Genomic DNA, 22171 nt, shown 5'->3' with positions numbered 1-22171 from the left:
TGGAGTTAACAAGACATGGGGGGAGGTGAAAACATTGGCGGCAGATAGAACAAGCTGGAGAAATTTCGTCGAGGCCCTATGTTCCACATGGAATTAAAGGAAATAAGTCAAGTAAGTCAAGTCACAAGTATTGTACGTCATACAGGTAACGCAGACTTACGGTGTTTCTCACATAATGGCGCCACTCGCAGGCAACGCAAACTCATGATTCACCTCACATAGGCGTACTAATCACAGGGACTCTTACTATCCCATGGTGTTCCTCACATAGCGGGTACAAATCACAGGCAACGCAGACCAACAGTGTTGCTCATGTAGTGGTACTAATCAAAGGCAACACCCAGACCCATAGTGTTTCTCACATAATGGTACAAATCAGAGGCAACGTAAGCCAGTGATGTTCCGCATATAGTAGTACTAATCACAGGTACTGGAAACCCACAGTGAACTGCTCTCTGCTGCTACTAATCACAAACCTATTGTGTACCTAACATAGTGGTACTACTCACAAGTAAAGGCGATCCATGGCTTTCCCCGCGTGATGGTACTAATTACAAGTAGTCCCATGCATAGGTAAGAAAGACTTGATCTTTAATTTCTTTCCTACCTATGCATTTTTTTTTTGCGTTTTATTCGGCTGATGATGAACCGGATTGGGGTCGAAACCAGTACCGCTTCCACTTATAATTAAATAGGAATGTAACACTACACTTCGCATTTATTTGTATTGAATAGGTTGAACTACTTTATTTATTATTTCAATTTCATTGAGCTAAGTGGTATTGCATGGGGTTCTACAGCTTCCACCTTATGATCGTAAATAACTATGAGACCAAACAGGATATATAATTTTTTCTCTGCACAAGGTCATCAATGTATATCGATGAATGAGAGACTTAGGGATTTAGCACTAATGGTAGAGGATAGTAATCGTGCATAACGCAGTTGGTCCTCATCTGTTACAGCAGCAGAGCCTTTCATGGAACAATGAGAACTAATTACTTCATAGTCGTGTATTAAAACACCGCAATCCAAGATGGTGTCTGTCTCTATGGCTAAATGGTTAACGTACTGGCCTTTGGTCCAGAGGGTCCCGGGTTCGATTCCCGGCCGGGTCGGAGATTTTAACCTTAATTGGTTAATTCCAGTGGCTCGGGGGCTGGGTGTGTGTGGCATATTCAGCATTAGAAATCATCCTAGGCAGGGCCCTCATCTTCACAGACATGCAGGTCGCCTAATAGGCCGTCTACGAGAAAATGACCCGCACCAGGCCTCTCCAGAGGCCATACGCCATTATAATTATCCAATATGGCAGCGAGTCAAGACTTAGGCATATACATAATAAATCTTGTGTTTGTGCAGGTGTTTAATATTGTGTTAGCCTTCGAACATGAAACGCAATCAACCCAAATGTGATAACCAATAAAACTAGGCTATTTAACACAATTCTTCACAACCCTCATACATATTAAGTGGGTACTAGGGGGGGGGGGGGTAAAAGAAGTAGAAAATACGGCTGGCTCTTCCATAATCAGCACAGGAGTTCAGGTTTTCAGTACGTCAGCAAGAGTCCATAAATGAAGTTAAACCTGAAGTGAGAAATGTAGCAGTTGCAGTGGTGCTGATTGTGATGATTATTGTTTTAAGAGGAAGTACAATTAGGCAACCATCCTCTATATAACACTAATGAGATAGAAAAAAATGGAAGGGATGTGACACTTCCAAAAAGAAAAAAAAAGAAAAGAAAAGCTTGCTTCATTCTATGAACTGCTTTCCTACGTGTCATCTAGCTTTCAGATTCAGGTTTCTCCTGGGAGCCATCTCTTCGCATCAAATTCTGATGTTACAAAGCCTTTCCCCCCCCACAGTGTCAACTCTGTTAACTCCTATGCACCTGTAAGCGGACTGATACGCGCTCGAGCGACTGGGCCAGGACTCCACAAGCAGCCTGATACACCGGGGTGCAAGGTCGCATATTGGAGACGTTTGTGACATCAACGGGATTATTGCCGGTGCCTCAAAGGCTGGAAGGGTAGAGGGTTGAGTGGGATAGGCTTGACAGAAGTGTTTGTGGGCGTCCTGTTCCACCACAGACTCTCCAAGACCCAGGGTGCAAGGTCGCATATTGGAGACGTTTGTGACATCAACGGGATTATTGCCGGTGCCTCAAAGGCTGGAAGGGTAGAGGGTTGAGTGGGATAGGCTTGACAGAAGTGTTTGTGGGCGTCCTGTTCCACCACAGACTCTCCAAGACCTCGAACAGGCTCTCATTGAAGAATGAGACCTGATACCACAACATGACCTCCGTTGACTTATACGGAGCATGCCACGTAGGTGCCAAGCTGTGATGAATGCTTGTGGAGGACATACACCATTCTGAAACTCTCTAACCGTGATATAAATCCACCCTGGAGGACTGTTATCACTTTCCTCTTGCCCCTATTTGGACATTTCAGTTTGTGTTCTGAAAATGAACGCGAATCCATCGATATTCTTTTGTATACTTCAACGGTAAATATTTTTTTCTATTTGTTTTACGTCGCACCGACACAGATAGGTCTCATGGCGACGAAGGGATAGGAGTAGGAAGGAAGCGGCCGTGGCCTTAATTAAGGTACACCCCCAGCTTTTGCCTGGTGTAAAAATTGGAAACCATGGAAAACCATTTTCAGTGCTGCCGATAGTAGGGTTCGAACTCACTATCTCCCAAATGCAAGCTCATAGCTGTGCGCCCCTACCCACACGACCAACTCGCCCGGTGTGGTAAAGAATATAGGTTTAGTTGATAATATACCTGGGTGTGAGGTACTGTTTTGTGGAGTATGGCATACATTCAAAAACGTGTTCCCCTAAATTTTTTTTAACTGTGTATAAATAACGTTCTTTAGCTTTTCAGCCTTATTAATTTCTAATAAAATCAGAGGTTGTAAGATTTGCGAATGGTTAGCCTTAAGGTATGTCAAAGGAAGGTTAGCATTCCAGGGTTAAGGAACGTTTAATTTTTCACCACAGGTCCCTTAACATCTTAAGGGGTCAGAAAACTTATCACCACTGGATTATTTCCAGCATATGCCAAGCGAGTCAGCAGAAGATCTGAAGAAATTGTTGAATGGGATGGACAGAGGGTAGCAACCTAGTGTAGGTACTCCAGTATATGACACACAACTTCGCAAAGAAATATATATGAATTGTACCTTAAAATCCTTTTAGAAGAAAGATGTGTTCATTACGAATGTCAGGGACCCACCCAGCCCGCCAAAAAGGTATATTTACTTTTATAACGCAATAAAAGTTTTCATGCGCCATTGACCATTGGCCGGCCAGCTATGAGCACAGCCATTGGCCGACATGACATCATTCCCATAATTCCCAACTCGCTGCTTCCGTTAACAACCCAAGCAGAATAAAAACACAACAAGAAACACGCCAAAAAAATATGTAATTTAGTAGCTGTAACCTATCATTGCAAATCCAGGCCAAGCTCTGTCATGAGAACAGCGGCCCCCTTGGGGGCCACACTCCCTTCGAGAAGCTCGTAACTCGCCGCGGCGCATACTGCCCGCACAGCAAGCAAAAAGTAATTTAGTGGTTGTAACCTATATATACACATTTCCTTGTTGGACATTTCCTTAACAGTTGGTAATAGTTCAGAGATCGCTAGCAGATCGTAAAGGACACTCCTATCGGCAATCCCGTGAACTAAAAATAAAAGAGCATCAACTGCCGCCAAGCCTCCGTGTACAGCAAGCAGAGTGAGTGGAGTGCCTACACTAGGGCTATGCCCTTTTCATTAATAATTTGTTTTATGTTGCGACGACAATGGGATAGGAAAGGCCTAGGAATGGGAAGGAAGCAGCCTTGGCCTTAATTAAGGTACAGCCACAGCCACAGCATTTGTCTAGTGTGAAAATGGGAAACCACGGAAAACCATTTTCAGGGCTTCCGACAGTGGGGTTCTTTTTTTTGCTAGGGCCTTTACGTCGCACCGACACAGATAGGTCTTATAGCGACGATGGGATAGGAAAGGCCTAGGAGTTGGAAGGAAGCGGCCGTGGCCTTAATTAAGGTACAGCCCCAGCATTTGCCTGGTGTGAAAATGGGAAACCACGGAAAACCATCTTCAGGGCTGCCGATAGTGGGATTCGAACCTACTATCTCCCGGATGCAAGCTCACAGCCACGCGCCTCTACGCGCATGGCCAAGTCGCCCGGTACAGTGGGGTTCAAACCCACTATCTCCTCGATGGAAGCTCACAGCTGTGCACCCCTAAACGCACAGTCAATCTGCCCGGTACACCCAGGACTTGTTCAAGTGGTTTCTGAGAGAAGTGTAGGCAGTAAGTCAGGTATGAATATGACAAGCAGATTAGAACAGATGTAGGATATAGTAGTTACGTAGAAATGAACAGGTTAGCACAGGATTGGTTGGCATAGAGAGCTGCATCAAACCAGTCTATGGACTGATAACCCAAACAAGAACATGCCGAGTGAAGCAAGGTGCAGTGCATATCAGAACGTATCACCATAGGTAGAGCCCGCGCAGTTAAACAACAGCTCTTGCTTTTCTTCTGCCTGCTAGTTGGCAATCCTTTATCTCCAACGCACCTCTCTCTGCACACCTTACTTGGATCAGAAGCGCGCGCAGCTGGGTGTGCAGTAGCTAGTTAATCTGAGGCAAGCTTGGCAATAACACGTCTCCCTAACAGTGAGCTTTGTGTTGTTACTGTGTGAAATAATAGTGATAACAATATGCCTCCCGTCCTTTCAAAACTATACAGAAAAACTCTTCGTTTTCAGGGTCGAAAAATAGTGCAACTTGTTACAGTTCATGCAGAAAGAAGCCAATGAAAACAAATTTATTACTCCAGCCAAAAAAGGGCAGGAGCGTGTGTGTTCTGCAACTCGTGTAAGTGCATGCACCGTGAAGTCCGTGAAGAAACAATTGCTAGATGTCCAGGCAGGAACATTGGCATCATGCAATACACCTCGCAAGAGCAAAGAAAAAAACGTCCGTGCACTGGATTAGATGATTTTGACATGTGCGTTGTTTGAAGGACAATCAATGAATTTTATATAACTAAGAAAGAAATTCCGACTGTGAAATTTGTGTTGGAAAAACTAAGAAAAGTATACACTACAAGGGCCAAAGCAGTAGTTTGCGAAAAATTTTCAAAGAACTTGGATTTTGGTGGAAAAGGGTAGAAACTAACAGGTGTTTGCTAACTGAGCATAATGATATTCACAGTGCTCGAATCACATTTGTGTGTTCTGTTACTTGGTATCGTCAGGAGGGTCGCCTTATAGTTTACAGTGATGAAACCTACATTAACAGCTCCCACACAACACCAAAGGCTTGGTGTGACACCACATCTCCTACAGAGGGTCTTAAATCGCCGATATCGAAAGGACAACGTCTTATTAATGTTCATGCAGGCTATGAGCTGGGTTTTATTCCAAATGCCCTCTTGATATTTAAATCAAATCAGACATCCAGCAATTAACATCGAGAAACGAATGCCACGAACTACATGAAATGGGTGAAAAAAATGCTTTTGCCAAACTTGCCACCAAAATCTGTTCTTGTGATAGACAACGTTCAGTATCACCATAGGTAGAGCCCGCGCAGTTAAACAACAGCTCTGCTTTTCTTCTGCCTGCTAGCTGGCAATCCTTTATCTCCAACGCACAAACAGGAAATGCAGAACTGGCTAATAGAGCACAACATACCTTACGGAGATGATACAGTATATTCAAGACTGAACTTTATGAACTTACAAAGATCAATAAGTCTTGAACTAAGAACTATATTCTGGACTACCTTTTACATGAATACAGGCATACTGTTCTTCGCTTGCCGGCATATCATCCAGATTTGAACAGCATCGAAAAATCTGGGGTGATGTGAAACAATGGGTGGCACAGCGAAACACAACCTTCAAGCTGGTAGATGTTAGAAATCTTTGCGTTCGGAGATTTTCTGAAATTGGTGCGGAAGAGTAGGGCTCAGTATGCCTTCATGTCAGAGATTGAGGAACAATATATACAGTCAGAAGGCCTTTTGGAACCTTAAATTGAGCGCCTAACAATTAATGTGACTAACAGCAGCAGAAGTGAGGACGATTCGTCAAGCAGTGGCTCGGATAGTGAAAGTGAAGTTGACGTGGCTGGTAGTGAAGAACTCCAGCTCTATAAACGTGATGGATTTTTTTTTTGCTAAGTGTTTGCGAGGAAGAACAGAGTTCTTGTGATAAGGTACCATTGTTGTTCTGGATTTGAATAAAGTACCATAACCGGTGTATGATTGCTGTGTTTTTAGCTTGACGTTAAGCAATGGACCTCGCGAAGTGGGAAATAAAATTTACCACTCCAGCAAAAATATAAAACGAAAATGGAAGGCGACTGTAGATGTAGGGAATAGCAGCGTATACTAGATACACTTTCTTTCTTTTGCTACTCTGTGTACTGTACGGCACCTTCCATCTTTGTAAAATGAGTCTGTTACAGGAGGGTTCTCTTTGCATTAAAATTCATACAGGCTATAATTCACCATTTTTGTAAAATGTAAGAACAAATGAACAACATATTCTTTTCACTTTACAAAGGTAAAATTAAGTGTATCCTCCTAATTCAATAGGCTACATCAGCTTTAGACTCATTTGAGCCATCTTCAGTGAAAGGGGGGGGGAGTTTAAGTAATTTACATAATACAAGCTAAAAATGTGCCAAGAAACATAATGAAGGAACAAATGAAAAACAAAAGACAGACTTGACAGAAATAAAAACAGCACAATATACAATATTTACATCATCATATGGAGCAATAAACAACTCGCTGCGATAGAATTCAGTGAAAACAGGGGTTAATACAAAACATAATTGAATGTAAAAACTGTGTTAACTTAAGAAGAAAAGAAATGGAAACGAACAATAAGTGCACATAGCGAGGTTGTGGACCTCTTAGTCTACAAAATTTTGGTTTTATAACAATTCAAAACATGATGAAATCACTGTGCCGAAAATCCAGGCCAAGAGTCTGGCTTAGTAGAAACACTATCGAATGGCTAGGAGGGGAGCGGGAGCGAAAAACTTTGGGAAACCAAGCCTGAGATAACGTGCAGGTGAAATTCATGTGACAAGTGATGGAAAAACCCTTATTTCAAATGACTAGGGTATCATCTATATATTTTATATATTTGCCATGATATAACATTACAACTACTACTGCTATAATAATAATAATAATAATAATAATAATAATAATAATAATAATAATATGAATGAACTTTTAGTTGGAAAATTTTCTTAGCGATAATATAGACGTTGTTTGTTTACTACAGCAAATTTTCCAAAATATGACATCGCTAACATTCCAGACTTCTGCTGCGTATACATGTTCACGATTTTGTAGTGCGTTACCAATTGTGCTATAGGAGAATTGAAGCATACCAGGTTAAAGCTCTAAGCAATTCGTCGCTCTTACGTGTAATATAAAAAGAAAATGCGACTATGAGCGATTGTCCGTTAAGCGATGGGCTTACAAATATATGGGAGATGTGGGGTTATTCTTTGCATTATACGGAATACGGTATGATGTGAACATAGCGCTGATTACAGGCGTTAATGCTACTTGATTCCCTTTCGTGATCAAAATATGCAAAACGCTAGACTAACCTCAACAACAGCTCACGTACTCTAGCGGCAGCTGCTTGGCGCTCTGGCTCTGGAGATGGGTAGGTGTGGCCTGGGAACTCCACGGAGAGACTCGCACTCAAGCTTCCCATTAAACACATCCAGAGCTGTTATTTGATTGCGTGGGCTCTATATTTACAGCACATATGCCAAGCGAAGCAAAGTGTGAGACATAAGGGGTTAGAAAAGTTATCACCACTGGATTTTTTACAGCATATACACTGAGTGGGGGTATGTGTATCAATTTATCACCACTGGTTAAGAGTTTTTATTGTGCTGAAGTTGGTAATACCATCGGGGAGTGTTGAATTCTACGAGTAATGCTACATTGTATAAATTTCAGGCAATGGCAGTGGCGGTTGACGCCCTTGATACAGAACAGGTCCTGCAATTTATCAATTTACAATAAAGGTAATAAAAGTAAATATATTTCTGGAGGTGGGCTAGTGGATCCCTTGCCTTGGTAATAAACACATCACTCCCCTAGAAGTCTTCCGAGATAACATTTATATGATTTACCCTTGCATGTAAGATTTATGCAGGGGAGGGCATTGTTAAGTTTTGACGAGTCTAAACAACAGAGGCTTGACTTTAATTTAAAAATTCCACTGATCTGGCTGGGATTAGAACCGCGGCCGCCGATGTAAGAAGCCAGTGTCAATGTCACACATGCGCTCCTGAATCCCCCATACTCACATGCACAATATCTAAAATTAAATTAAATTTTACAACCTAATAGTATAATTTGTAGTCAAGAAACAAACCAAACACCACCACAATATACTTACTTTCAATAGCTATTCGAGTAACATCAAGGAATGTTGGGAACATGCTATCCATTTGAACAAATCCATCTAATAAACCACCTGCAAGTTCTAGAGACTCAATATGAGCTCTGAACGGATCAACAGGTGCTCTACGATCCATTGGAAAGCCGGTTTCTTCTTCTCTTTCTGGAATTAAAAGGGCATCAGTATGAACCACTTCACTTAACCTACAAATGAAGAAATAAGGAATATAAACAAGCCAGTCGGTAAGTGAAAAATATATATATACATGTATTTCAAAACGTGCTTAAGGAGGGATTTTTTAAAATTATTTATGAATTGCACTATTAAAAATTCAGCATGCTTCCTCACGAGTGCCGGTACTATGACATTCGCATGAAAAAATAACCTGTATATAATATCAAACATTACATATTAAACGGGAGTTTAAAATGAGAGAATTTCTTCCTACTTTTTGTTAATATTCCAGTCAATATTAAGAATGTACACCACTACCCAAATGAAATAATGCTTTCGCGCGTCTAAACCATTACGCGCTCTTCACACTTCACCTTTTCACTCACTCAGCTGTTCACCGTAACGGTTGAAAGGAGAAGGAAAACAGTTGCTGTGTCAGGGCGTGATTGCATTGCCACTAACATTACAAAAATATAACGTTCTCCACAAAATATACGATTATGAAAGAAATATGTGTAAAATATGGTATGATATTACAACTATAAATATATTTCATATCTACATGTATCCATTGTTATTTAAGATATTTAATATCCACACTTTCATCGTCAAATTTTACGGAGAGGGTTTGTCACATTGGAACTGATCGAATGCCGCGAGTTTGAAAGAAATGTTTTCAGCTGCGATCAGCTGTGATGTTTTCTTGCTCTAGATATTGTATGTTTGATAGTAAATCCGATATACTATGTAGGAAGCGATTGAAATAATTTGTTTATTTAAACATCATATCACTGTTATATACATTTTTGCTACGGGAAAACAATTTGCTCTTTTATTGCTCGAGATGGGTTATGTTTTACGCAGTTGTATCTTACGTTCTTCACGCCTGAGAAAGGTTATGTTTCCCAAATGGATAACGGGTAATACTTTCGCTTCGAGTACTTATACCAAAAGTGTTACAGACAGTGAGATTGTATTTCCCGAAGCTGAACTGGATTTTGAATTCCTCTGCAAACCAGAAAATAAACATGAAATTGAATTCAACATTCTTCATAGGAAAGGTGTGGGGAATATAAACAAAGTTCATGAGCTTTATATGCGGTTGAAAAACGAAACTTTGAGTGAGGAAGAAAAGTCGATAATGCTGAAGGAGTTAAATGATGAGGCAAGGAAGATACCGAATATGTCATACTCTCCATTGAAAGCATATGGGGAAAATCCTTATATATTGAAAGTTATGAATGATGAAAGGAAGTTCAATTTCAAGCCTAAAGAATTTAATGAACTTGCCAAAAGTCTTAAATTAATTCGTACTGAAAATCTGGGAAATTTTACAGGTCAGAGAAGTTACTATCTCCTAGGTGAATTATCTGAACTGGAGCAAGCTCTCATACATTTTTCTTTGAATAGTTTGTTGAAAAAAGGCTTTCAGTTAGTATCAGTTCCCGATATTTTACCCAGAGAAATTATTGAAAGTTGTGGAATGGATACTAAAGGACCGAGAACTCAGGTAATGACAAATATTGCCGGAAGGTTTTATCATTAGCCTACAAGTTACAAAAGTTAGATTGATGATTGGGATATGTGGTCTTATTCCACATTATTTGTACATAGTCCTGCTGCTTGATTCATTCATAATAATGATTATTTCATTTTTCAGGTTTATGAGTTAGACCCAGAGCTTTATGATGCAGATGTATGTCTCTCTGGAACATCAGAAATGGCACTCGCAGGTTTACATATGAATACTAAGTTTCCTATTAAAGATTTACCTTTAAAACTTGCAGCCGTCAGTAGATGTTACCGTGCTGAAACATCAAGCATTGCTGATGAGAGGGGGATCTATAGGTATTGGTCTAGCAGTTATTGTTTTGCAATACACATTAGTATCATTAGAGATATTGCAATTAATATAGCAATTCTACTTATTCTCCCTTGATGTATAAACGTATTTGTTTTAATACTATTTATCTGCTGCACTGCTGGCATATCAAACCTACAAAAGCTCCTTTTTTATTCTATTCAATGTCGGTAACTGTGGACCTCAGAGTAATAACTTCAGTATATTGCATTAGTATTCATGTTCTTCTGCCCTTGGCATTGGTGTTCTGCCAATATTGCTTCATTCAGTCACTCATTAATTTCCTGCATCCTTCCGAGAAAACCACCTTTGGAGGTTTCCTTCTCATTTCCTATTGGAAACCATTGAAGTCTGATATCATACATCTGAAACAGTTTCTTTCCTGGATATCATCCTGTTTGCTACCCATTTTCTCCAAATCTAGACTAGTTTCAGTGAGCCACGTAGGACAACTTTCTTCCCTTCAAAGTGAATCAGGATCTTTCATGTGGTTCATCCTTGTAAACTGCACTTGTCTATTCCTCATGGATTTCACAGTTCCTTCAGTTTTTTTGTAAATTGTTTGGTCTCAGTCTGTGTTGTCCATTAACATATCTAGGCCTTAGAATCTTCCTTTGCTTCTTCTCTAATTGTTCTATCAATCCTCTGCTTATTAAATCCAATGTTTCAGCAGAGTACAATCGTCATCATCATTATTATAGAGCCCTTTCCTCCGAAAACCGTAAAAGTAGTTAGTGGGACGTAAAGCAAATAACAGAACCCCTTCAGCATGCTAGGTAGTGGGGTCAGTCATTTCCACAGAAATTTTCATCAGCTGGGTGGCAGGAATGAGTAGCTGGGCGCAGAATACTACATAAAAGTGAAGATGATAAAATTTCAGTGTATTCCCTTCAAAGCATTACAATGATGTCGACAGGTAAACTTTACCAGCAAAATTGAACTCTTTGCTATTTGCTTTACATCGCAACGACACAGATAGGTCTTATGGCGACGATGGGACAGGAAAGGCCTAGGAATGGAAGGAAACGGCCGTGGCCTTAATTAAGGTACAGCTCCAGCATTTGCCTGGTGCGAAAATGGGAAACCACGGAAAACCATCTTCAGGGCTGTCGACAGTGGGGTTCGAACCCACTATCTCCCGGATGCGAGCTCACAGCTGCATGCTCCTAACCGCATGGCCAACTCGCCCGGTAATTGAACTCTTAGTGTTATTATTACAAACAAGTCATAAGAGTATTTTGAACTTCTCATTCATAATCATGTACAGTAAAACTTGCTCAAAGTGGAATCGCAAGGGTCCGAGTTTATTTTCTGAATTAGACAAGTTTCCGGATCACAAATTACTTACCCCTGATCCATTAGTCTAGTTTTGGGAACACAAATCTCAGTTACACAATATCTTGATTTACGGTAAGTTTTTATTACTCTCGCATAGGCCTGCACTATAACACACTCAACATATTATGTACTATACTCAATGAAAACCGGACAATTTCTACCTTATTCCACATGTTTAATAAACAAACTACAGTATACATATACTGTAACACATACTGTATAACACAATTTCTGCCTTATTCCACATTTAATAAACAATCTACAGTATACAGCACATATAACACATTACATACAATACTGTATTTGTCAAATTATTCCTTCTTCCACATGTCTGACAAAGAAACCTGTGTCACCTTCCTTGATGTCATGTCTTTCTCAATGCAGTCTTTAGCGCTGTACAGTAGCTCAAGAAGTCGCGGTGAATTTCACTTGACAACAAATTTCATAATGTCCCCGACACACTCAATAGCTTGTTCATGAGTGCGTATTTTTTCCTGACCTTCTCTTTCTTCCTCTTCCTGCTCTTCATCCCTCAGATCATCATCTTCATTCTCTGTACGGCGGATCTTCAGAAGCTGTACAGCAGACTGGAAACTGTAGTGAGTAGCAAGCTGGTCGTTGCTGCAAATGTATTTGTCTATATTATATGCAAAATTCTGTTGTTGGCTCAGCGTAGATATCAGTGCAGCATTTTCACTCACTTCCTCAGGTGTGCCGACGTCATAATTTTCTGCAAATCCCGCTTTTGTGAAACACTTTACAACTGTTTGAGGTTTGATTTGCTTCACAGCCAAACTGATCCAGTTAACAGCATCCAGTATGGAAACTGAGCATGCAAGGGAGTAGATTTTGCCAGCTGTATCAAAATTCTTGATCAGTGACTGCATCAGTAAACACCTGTAGTGAGATTTAAAGGTGTAAATCACTCCTTGGTCCATAGGTTGAACAAAGCTGGTTATGTTAGGTGGAAACCAGGCTAGCTTGACATTGGAAAGCAACACATGTGAGTGACAAGTGGCATTGTCGAGAAAAAGTATAACTTTGCAATTTTGCTTCTTCATCCTATAGTTAAATTCGTTCAGACATTTTTCCATTAGAGCAATGGTCATCCAGGCTTTCCCATTGCTCCTCCAAATTACTGGAAGCTTGTGCTAGTTCAAGTTTTTAAAACACCTTGATTTTGCTGATTTCCCGATTACCAGGGACTTTTCCATTTCTCTCTCCATGTTACCGCACAACAGTACTGTAAGGCTTTCTTTTGACATTTTACCCCCACCACACTTTTCCCCATGAAGCGCAATTGACTTTGAGTCAAGGCTCGAAAAAACAATCCTGTTTCGTCGGCATTGAAAATGTTTTTAAGTTCATAGTCAGAAATTAAATTTTGCAGCTTCGATTTCCACTCGGCTACTACATTTCCATCCACGTCTTTGGACTCGCCACAGACGTCATTCCATACGATATTGTGTCTTGTTTTGAAACTCTCCAGCCACCCAGTTGATGTTTTAAAGGCGGTATTGCCAAGTGATTTAGCAACGGCAAGAGCCTCATTCTGTAGCATAGGTCCACTAACCGGGCACTGACGAACCATTCCCACACTAAATCATTGATTTCTTCATTGCCTGTTACCTTAGATTTCCTCATCATTTGTCCATTCCCCTCCATCCACTGCTTAGTAATGTCATCCTTATGTTTTAAAGTCTCATAAACTTGAGTTTTTCCACATCTGAAACACGACATAATTTCACCCACAGACAACTTTTCCTTTTCACACGCTTCAATAACTTTCACTTTCTTGTTCAGTGTTAGTGACGTATATTTCTTAGCCATTGTGCTGTCTTCAAAACTGACACAAATTTATCGACGGGACACAAAGTAAGAGAACTATTTACCTTAGAATTGGGCTGAAGTTGTACATCAAGATAAAGATCTCTACGAACCATGGCAAGAGTTGGGCAATTAGTGGTGATTTAAATCCCATTCTACCAGGAATTTGTGTAACCCAGACCTCATTAGAGTAGCGTGTTATGGCCTGTAAACACCTGACTCATCCCCTGGCGAAATATTTATGTACCTACAGTACCGGGTATGCCTACATAAATTTCACAGCTAAAGCATAATTTCCGCATTATACAGTAATTACTTTCATAATTTCTTTCCGTTTCCACGTTGAACAGATTCCGCTTTATACAACATAAATTATATGTAAAGCCATATCCAGTGCACCGAGGCCATAACTTTCGTACACATTGGACAAGTTTCCACTTTATAGACGTTCCGCTTTCAGCAAGTTTTACTGTAACACCGGAGCTTACCACTAAATTTCTGTGGAGTGTGGTGGTGGTGGTTATTGCTTGACGAGGAAGTACAATTGGGCAACTATCCTCTATTAACATTAATCAGAGTGAAAAATTGGAAGGGGTCCGACACTTCGAAAAATGAAGATACTGGCTAGAGGGAGTCAAGGGCCATGCAGGGTACGGAAATGAAAGACTCCCTAGACCTCCTGACGTAATACCGTCAGGGTCTGAAATGAACAGGAGTTTACCAAGGGAGGTCGGGTATGATAGGTGAAAGTGAGGAGCCTGGCACAAGTAAGTAGAAGCAATGCCAGGACTCAGCTGAGGGCCCCGTGGTCGCCAACCCACGCTCCCAAGTTAAGAGCCACTGGGGCCCCTTTTAGTCGCCTCTTATGACAGGCAGGGGATACCGTGTGTATGATTCTACCACAGGGGGAAATACCAATGAGTTTGTGATGTCATGTGGAATCGTATGCTCACATGTGATTCCATGCTGATCCAAACACCGCTCACACACGACACTAGGTGATAGTCAAGTTAAACATTTAACCCGTTAACTGGGGAGCATGCAATATGATAACTCCGTTCTGGTGGGGACGAATTTTCGTAACTCGAAAAATACCGGTAATTAAATAAATTCAAGAAACCTTCCAAATTTTGAAATACTTGATAATAAAATTCTCCATATATCCTAATTCTGATATAGAAAGTGATTTTTTGCCTATTTGTTAATATTTGCGGGTGTTTTAGTTTTGGAGCAAAAACAACCTAAGTCTCGTACTAACTTCTGTATATTACAAATATAAATTGCTTTTCGGAATATCTTTATTTTCATATTAATTTCACGAAAATTAAAAACATGTACACTGCAAATACACTTTATCATTAACTAATCTACAATTTCTGAAATAAATACCGCAGTTGAGAAAAATACATTTCATACAGGGTTTGCAATCGCAGTAATAAGTTGAGAATAAGTGCTTACAATTGTAGCCTGGTTCTAATCGTCTTATCACGATAACTACTTCTTTACATGTTATAATTCTCATATTTTGGTCCGTATTGAATTGCACAATAAAGTCAAAGAAATATTAATGTTTATTTATTCCACCTATTCAATACATAAAAAGTGATTTTATATTATAGGGACATGTTTCGCCCTTTATTTAACCTCCTGAGGCCCAGAACATTTCTCTTTTGGTCAAATGTCATATAAGTGTATACTTATTTAACGGTGTACTGGTGGGAGACAGTGAAGTTAGAAGCATATCACACCGAGGTAAATGAATTCCCAAAAAAATTGAGCACAAACAAAAGGTCAATTTTTATTTATTTTATTTTTAAAATACTTCCTTTACGGAATATTCCGATTTTAAACAGTGTCCTTTTAAAAGGATGCCAGGCCTCAGGAGGTTAAGGGCATCTTCAGCCTAAATCTCAATCTGAAAGATAAAAAATCAGGATCCTAATTGTTCTTAATTGTGGTTGATTATTAAAAATAAAAAATTACAAATGAATGTGAGGATGATGTAGGAAATAGTTAAGATATTCTTAAAAATAAAGTCTTAATAAAGTCTTACAAACAAATAGACGTAATTTATACACTTTCTTGAATGTCCTTGTCTAAAAATGTGGTAAAAAGTTGCATATTGGTAGTTCTATAAGAACGCAAATTGCTTCGTTGAATCTTGTAAAGCGGCGCCCTGTGTTGGTTGAGGGCGTTAGAGATAAGTTTGGATCCTAAACAGTTCAAACGTCAGAATAATGATGAAGAATGTTGCTGATTACTCCAAGTGGAGTTTAAACACATTTTAAAGCTAGTAATGAGACGTTTCTGCCGCTCACTCAAATTATGCTGTAGGGGCGAGGGAAATGCTTGATACTTTAAGTGGGGTTTATAATAACATCTAAAGTGGTTAGATTGTTGTAAATCTCGTGTGAAGAGATAAATCTGTAGTCTTCTTAAAGCACGAGAGAAGAAGAGTGCTCAATGGTAAGCAGCTGTGTTAAATATTAGCTGGAAGGAGCGATTGTAGCTTCTTGTGTAGAGTCGAAAGGGAAATTTGGTTTAAAGTCTCTTTATTAATGTTAAATTGGTTAACGTAAAGTTGAGTTGGAGAGAAACGTTCGTCTCAAACAACCAACAAGACTAGTCACCACTCTGTCAACACTAGGGTTTTCAACACGCGCTACATTGCGAATTCTCCCACATCTAAGGCTTTATTGAACACCCTATTTGTTGAATCTATGCTAGACAGCTCGCGACTATAATCTATTACAAAGATTATTCTAGAAGGAGACACAACACTTCTATACTGATGCTTTAAGCGCCTTTTGACCTTATTACGCAACCATTTGGAGTCAACAACTCTACTGTATTCTACGTACTTGATTCTCAGTCAACGCTCGAAGTTTTATTTTTCAACATTTTTAATTAATCCACGCTTCATTAATGTCAAGCAATCTGTACAATCCAAATGTATGTCACATCATTATGACTGTCTCGTTCTGCAAATAACTAACGTGTACTTTTTTAGATGAACACTAGTATTCATTCCATGTACATATAATACTATGACAAGTTCATTATTGAATTTTATTTGCATTTAAGTATTGCTTTTTCCGCAAACTAGATTTTATGACTGTTTTATCTTGTATTATTATACTTTAATGAGAAACCCTGTTCAGGGCCCTGACTTAGCTTTAGATTAAGTATGGCTGAAGATGCTTACAAAGCCTAAGCGAAACATGTCCCATTTTAACATGTATGTAGTATTTGTATCTTAGACATAGAGATTTTAAAGTATTGGAATGGTGGCTTTTAAATAAATTTGTTTGAAACTTTTACAATACTTCTTCATCCGCTTCCTTGTTGTGGATTACGTAATGACGTACTGATTGGAAAGATCAACTCCCCCCATAGAATCATTGTAGTCAATGCAAACTACAGGTTTCTCTTTGGTTTCATCCTTTACTCTGATAGGGACAGTTCGCATTTCAGCATCGTGCATACTACTGAGCATGCAAACATCTCTCTTGTCCTTCCATTTTAGAACCATGAGTTTTTTTCGATAAGCTGCTGTTACCTCTTCTTTCTTCAGCTTTTTACTCATAAGTTCCTTAGGGAGATTTTTCCGGTTGGTTCTTACTGTACCCACTGAGTCAGTATCGAGGTCATTTAGCAGGTTGTATAATTCAGGGCTGCTGTAATAGTGGTCCATTCCTATCAGGTATCCTTGTTTCAATAGATTATCTGCCAGAGTACACACAATTCTCGGCGGCTTGGAAGACTGTGATAGATCAATGCCATCGACTTCATTGTTGAGTTCACCGAGCTCGATAGCTGCAGTCGCTTAAGTGCGGCCAGTATCCAGTATTCGGGAGATAGTGGGTTCGAACCCCACTGTTGGCAGCCCTGAAGATGGTTTTCCATGGTTTCCCATTTTCACACCAGGCAAATGCTGGGGCTGTACCTTAATTAAGGCCACGGATGCTTCCTTCCCACTCCTAGCCCTCTTCTATCCCATCGTCGCCATAAGACCTATCCATGTCGGCGCGACGTAAAGCAACTAGCAAAAAAAAAAAAAAAAAAAAGCATTGTTGAGTTCTGTTGATTTTCTAGTGTACCACAACATTTTCCACACGTAACCTGTTTTCGCTTCGCAAATTGATTCCATTCCAAACCGGGACCTTTTCTGTGGAAAGTATACCTTCCAATCAAGACGACCTTGCCATAGAAGAAGGTTTTCATCCGGGATGTAAGCCTGTTGAAACATTTTCACAAAGTGGCTTTACCTTGTATAGTTTAGGAAACATCTGCCCATCATATGCCTCATTGTCAGAAAAATGGAGAAATTTTAAGGAAAAACCTCTTTTCCGTTATGATCTCGTAAAATATGGGCGTTGCCAGTAACTTGTTACGAGAAAAATAATGCCCCATCGTAGGTTTGTGGATACTCCCTTGAAGAGGCAAAAGTCAGAATAAAAGTTTTATTTCATCCTTATTTGTAGGAATCCAGTCTTTTTCCCTACTCCTCCGTTTCATTTTGTTCACCAGTGTTTTTCCCACAAATTTTCTATTGAGCATAAATATTAGTTTGCTCAGCAATATACTGACAGATAGCATCGTCCACAAACAGTTCGTAAATATCTTCTGGAGTCTTTACATTCAAGAACGGTCCTTTTACTTCAGGAATGAATTTTCACAGAAATCTACTAATTTTCTGTCCATCTTCTACCCATGTAATAGGCCCTGACATATCACTGCAGTTTGAGTCTGCCTGTATCGCTCCATCGTCACTGTCGTCACCCGAGGTGTCACTTTCGTACCCGCGACCATTCGCTGTGATAGCACCAGAATGCTGTCCTGTACCACTTGTGCCTCCTTCTCCAGAGAACGAATTGTCTTCACTATCTGAATGAAAGTCACTGAAGTCATCGTCCTCATCGCTAAATTCCAACATTTCATGTGCAAGTAAACGCAAGCTGTCATCACATAATTCTTCAACTTGATGTCATTTAGAAAACATAGTTATGACTGAAAAGTACTCTCATGAAACAACAGAAGTTCAAATTCACTCCTCCCCATAATTACTCCTTTTCACACTGTTATACTATACAGTTCCCAGTCTCATAAAACACTAAAGCATTCCAGTAAGCACATAGCAAGAACGCAGCTGATTAGCCTTGTTCCCGCACGAGGCGAACACATAGCATGCTTTTGCACGGAAGCGAATTTTGGTGAATGACATACAGCTCTGTCTGCTCTGTTTCTGTCAAGCAGAAGTACTTATTAAAAATACCACTTGATGACAGGGGTATGCAGATAACGAGGACTGAATTTCATAACTCTGGCTAGGCTCAGAGTCGAGGAAAAAAATAAAACAGCAGTGTACGACTGAAGTCTCGCTCTTCTCACCTGGCTGGTTATTTCCTTGAGTGATTTAAGTCGCGCTCCCCATTATACGGGTTAACATGGAACTGATGCAATTATGCTGACAATAATGAAGATTTATCATTTAAATAAACAGTTTTACAGTATTCAAGTTTTAATTTGGAGTGTCCAATAACTCAAATATGTATTAATATTATGTAACTGACATGGGTCTAGGTTATGTTAGCTGGGTGGTCTGTAAAAACGGCAGGGCGGTGCACCCATTAAAAAGGTCCTAGGGAGAACACTGTTGGTGATGAACGAGCCTTCACCATAATTTTCTGTCCAGAAATGCTTTCTCACTCACCACTACCTCCCAATTCCCTCCTCTTCTCACCATATTGTCTCTCAGTTGGTGTAGTCCTCTCTTCCTAGACCTTCCCACTGGCCCTCTTCCTTCAACCATTCTTTCTAGGTATGCATGTGGTGTTCTTGTGCCTGGCATTTGCTTTACATGTCCATACCATGCTAATCTCGAAGTCCTTAGCTTCTCTTTTATAGTGTCCAGTTCCATTCTGATGTCTTTACATGGTCTTTGCGTATTTTTTGGTGGGTAGTTTATAGGAACTTCATTTCACATGCTTGCAATTTACTAACTTCTCTCTCATTCAGTGAACATGTTTCTGGACTGTATGTGAGAATGGGCACAAAGTACGACTTATAGTGCGTTGTAATGTCTTAATTTTGTTCTCAAATGAATAGACCTTGTTGAACACATCTTTTGTGCTGATTGATATGCCAGTTCCATCTTTCGGATTCTCACTGTGATTGCTTCCTCTTCTAAGCCATTGTATTGGATCAATTCCCCAAGATATTTGAAGCTCTTAACTTTCTTTATCTTTCCTTCATCTGTGTTCATGATTCTTGGAGCCAATTTTGCTTTGGTCATAGGCTATATTTCATTTTCTCAAATGAGATCCGTAGACCAGTCTTCATAGCTACTTCTCTGAGGATGTTGATTAGTCTCCTGGCTGATTCAACATCATTCGTAAGGATTGCTAGATCATTTGTAAAGGCAGGACAGTTAATGTATATTCCTTTATTCCTTGTTCCAAGCCTGACTTGTTCCTTATCTGTTTCATGTACCCTTAGTTGTGTTTCCCATTCTCTAATAACCTTTCCTAGTATACAGTTGAAGAGAATTTGTCATATTCCTTCTCCTTGACTAACTTCTGTCTTATTTTACAGTAGTGTTGCTTATGGTTTATTTAATTAGATGTTGTGATTTGTTATCTACACCAAAAAATTCTTCTAGGACCCTAATCAGCATTTCCCTATTGATTGAATCATAGGCTTTCTTGAAACCTGTGAACACTACTACATAATTTTTGCTCTGGGTTATTCAGTTCATGATGATGTTCCTCACATTTGGGATCTGCTCAGCACATGATAATGTTTTAATATTCACCAATTTCGTGATCATCTTGCTGTTCAATTTCATTCAGCAGTACTTAGGCAGGATCTTATATATATGCTATTGGCTAGAGTGATATAGGCTACACCGAGCTCGATAGCTGCAGTCGCTCAAGTGCGGCCAGTATCCAGTAATCGGGAGATAGTGGGTTCGAGCCCCACTGTCGGCAGCCCTGAAGGTGGTTTTCCGTGGTTTCCCATTTTCACACCGGCAAATGCCGGGGCTGTACCTTAATTAAGGTCACGGCTGCTTCCTTCCAATTCCTAGGCCTTTCCTATCCCATCGTTGCCGAAAGACATATCTGTGTCGGTGCGACGTAAAGCAAATAGCAAAAAAAATATATATATAGGCTACCTCTGTAATTATTTACATCAGTCTTGTCACATTCCAGGCATGTAATATGACACTTCTTCCTCTTTCAGTGACTTATTATACTAAATCCTGTCATACTTTACTCGACTTATTACTGACAAACAATCCTGACAGAGTAATGAACCATGGACAGACCTCAGCCCAGAAGATTTTCAGCTCATGACGTCATTTACATGTCCCATTCCCTAAAGGTACAGTTCCTAAAGCAAAGCCCAAGTACATTACCATACGAGACTACAACAACGTGATGCGTTAATGGCAGACACGTATTTGAAACCATGGCACAAATGATGAACATTGATGACATGGTTCACACTTTTAATGATCTAGCATAACAGATATTTGACAAACATGCTCCTTTACACGTGATGTCTGACTCCTGAATAGTCGGCGTTGAGACCTTCGGTTCAGAGGGTCCCGTGTTCGATTCCTGGGCAGGCCGGGGATTTTAATCACATCTGATTAATTCTTCTGGCTCGGGTGGTGGGTGTTTAATTCTTCTGGCTCGGGTGGTGGGTGTTTGTGTTTGTCCCAACACTATCCTCTTCATATTCAGACAACATACTACACTACCAGCCACCACAGAAACATGCAATAGTGATTACATCCCTCCCTATTGGGTTGGCATCAGGAAGGGCATCTGGCTGTAAAACAGAGTCATATCCCTTTGTGCTACACAGTTCGCACCCACGACCCCACAGGAGTGGAAGAAGAAGTAGTAATAGAAGAAGAATATGCTCCTTTATGCATGATAAGAACTAAGAAAGGAAAATCCCCATGAATAAATGTAGACATTAAACGTTTAATGACGAAACGAGACGCAGCTCACAGAAAATACAAGTGCGATCCAATGGAGGACAAATTTAATGACCACCAGAAACTTTGTAATAAGACAAAACAGGTAAACAACACATGACTGCGATACGCACATAGTTTGATTAGACAAGGCGCACAACCTGACATTTTAAGAAAGGCAGTCAAAAACTTTTGTGTAAATATACGCAAAATTAATGAAAATCCGGATATATCACTGGAAGAGCTGAATGATTATTTCATATTACCATTTCAACGCATTGGATCAAAGTGAAAAACAAAACTTTATTGTTGAGAACTATAACAATCAGGTATTGAATAAAAAAACTTGTGTCATCTGAAGGTGGTGCAACTCTTTCTAGGCACACCCCCAATGGAGGTGAGCTGCATGTACCATTTTAACCACATACCAGTTTTCCTGCCATTCTTAAATTTCTGGCAGTATCCAGAATCGAACCCAGGCCTCTGAGGACGGCACCTAATAATG

The 22171-nt window shown here is 39.9% G+C and overlaps 2 protein-coding genes across 3 annotated transcripts in view; one reads left to right on the top strand and one right to left on the bottom strand.

Annotated features, from left to right (window-relative positions):
* Window positions 1-9049, bottom strand: part of Nup154 (nuclear pore complex protein Nup154) — a 324740-nt gene extending 315691 nt beyond the window's left edge. Inside the window, exons 1-2 of one of the 2 annotated variants that reach the window (XM_067144924.2) lie at window positions 8928-9049; window positions 8477-8682 (exon numbers count right to left, since the gene is read on the bottom strand). In XM_067144924.2, coding sequence (XP_067001025.2) covers window positions 8477-8615 — 139 coding nt within the window. In that variant the 5' untranslated portion in view covers window positions 8616-8682; window positions 8928-9049. The remainder of the gene's footprint in view (window positions 1-8476; window positions 8683-8927) is intronic. The other variant, XM_067144923.2, reaches the window with a different exon arrangement.
* A 280-nt stretch (window positions 9050-9329) lies between these two features.
* SerRS-m (Seryl-tRNA synthetase, mitochondrial) overlaps window positions 9330-22171 on the top strand; it is a 29041-nt gene continuing 16199 nt past the window's right edge. Inside the window, exons 1-2 of the mRNA XM_067144921.2 lie at window positions 9330-10163; window positions 10314-10501. Coding sequence (XP_067001022.2) covers window positions 9498-10163; window positions 10314-10501 — 854 coding nt within the window. The 5' untranslated portion in view covers window positions 9330-9497. The remainder of the gene's footprint in view (window positions 10164-10313; window positions 10502-22171) is intronic.

The sequence above is a fragment of the Anabrus simplex genome, chromosome 1 (genome assembly GCF_040414725.1).
Source record: "Anabrus simplex isolate iqAnaSimp1 chromosome 1, ASM4041472v1, whole genome shotgun sequence".
Classification (NCBI taxonomy): Eukaryota; Metazoa; Arthropoda; class Insecta; order Orthoptera; family Tettigoniidae; genus Anabrus; species Anabrus simplex.
Note: the sequence above shows the minus strand (reverse complement) of the source record. Positions and strands in the feature narration are given on the sequence as shown.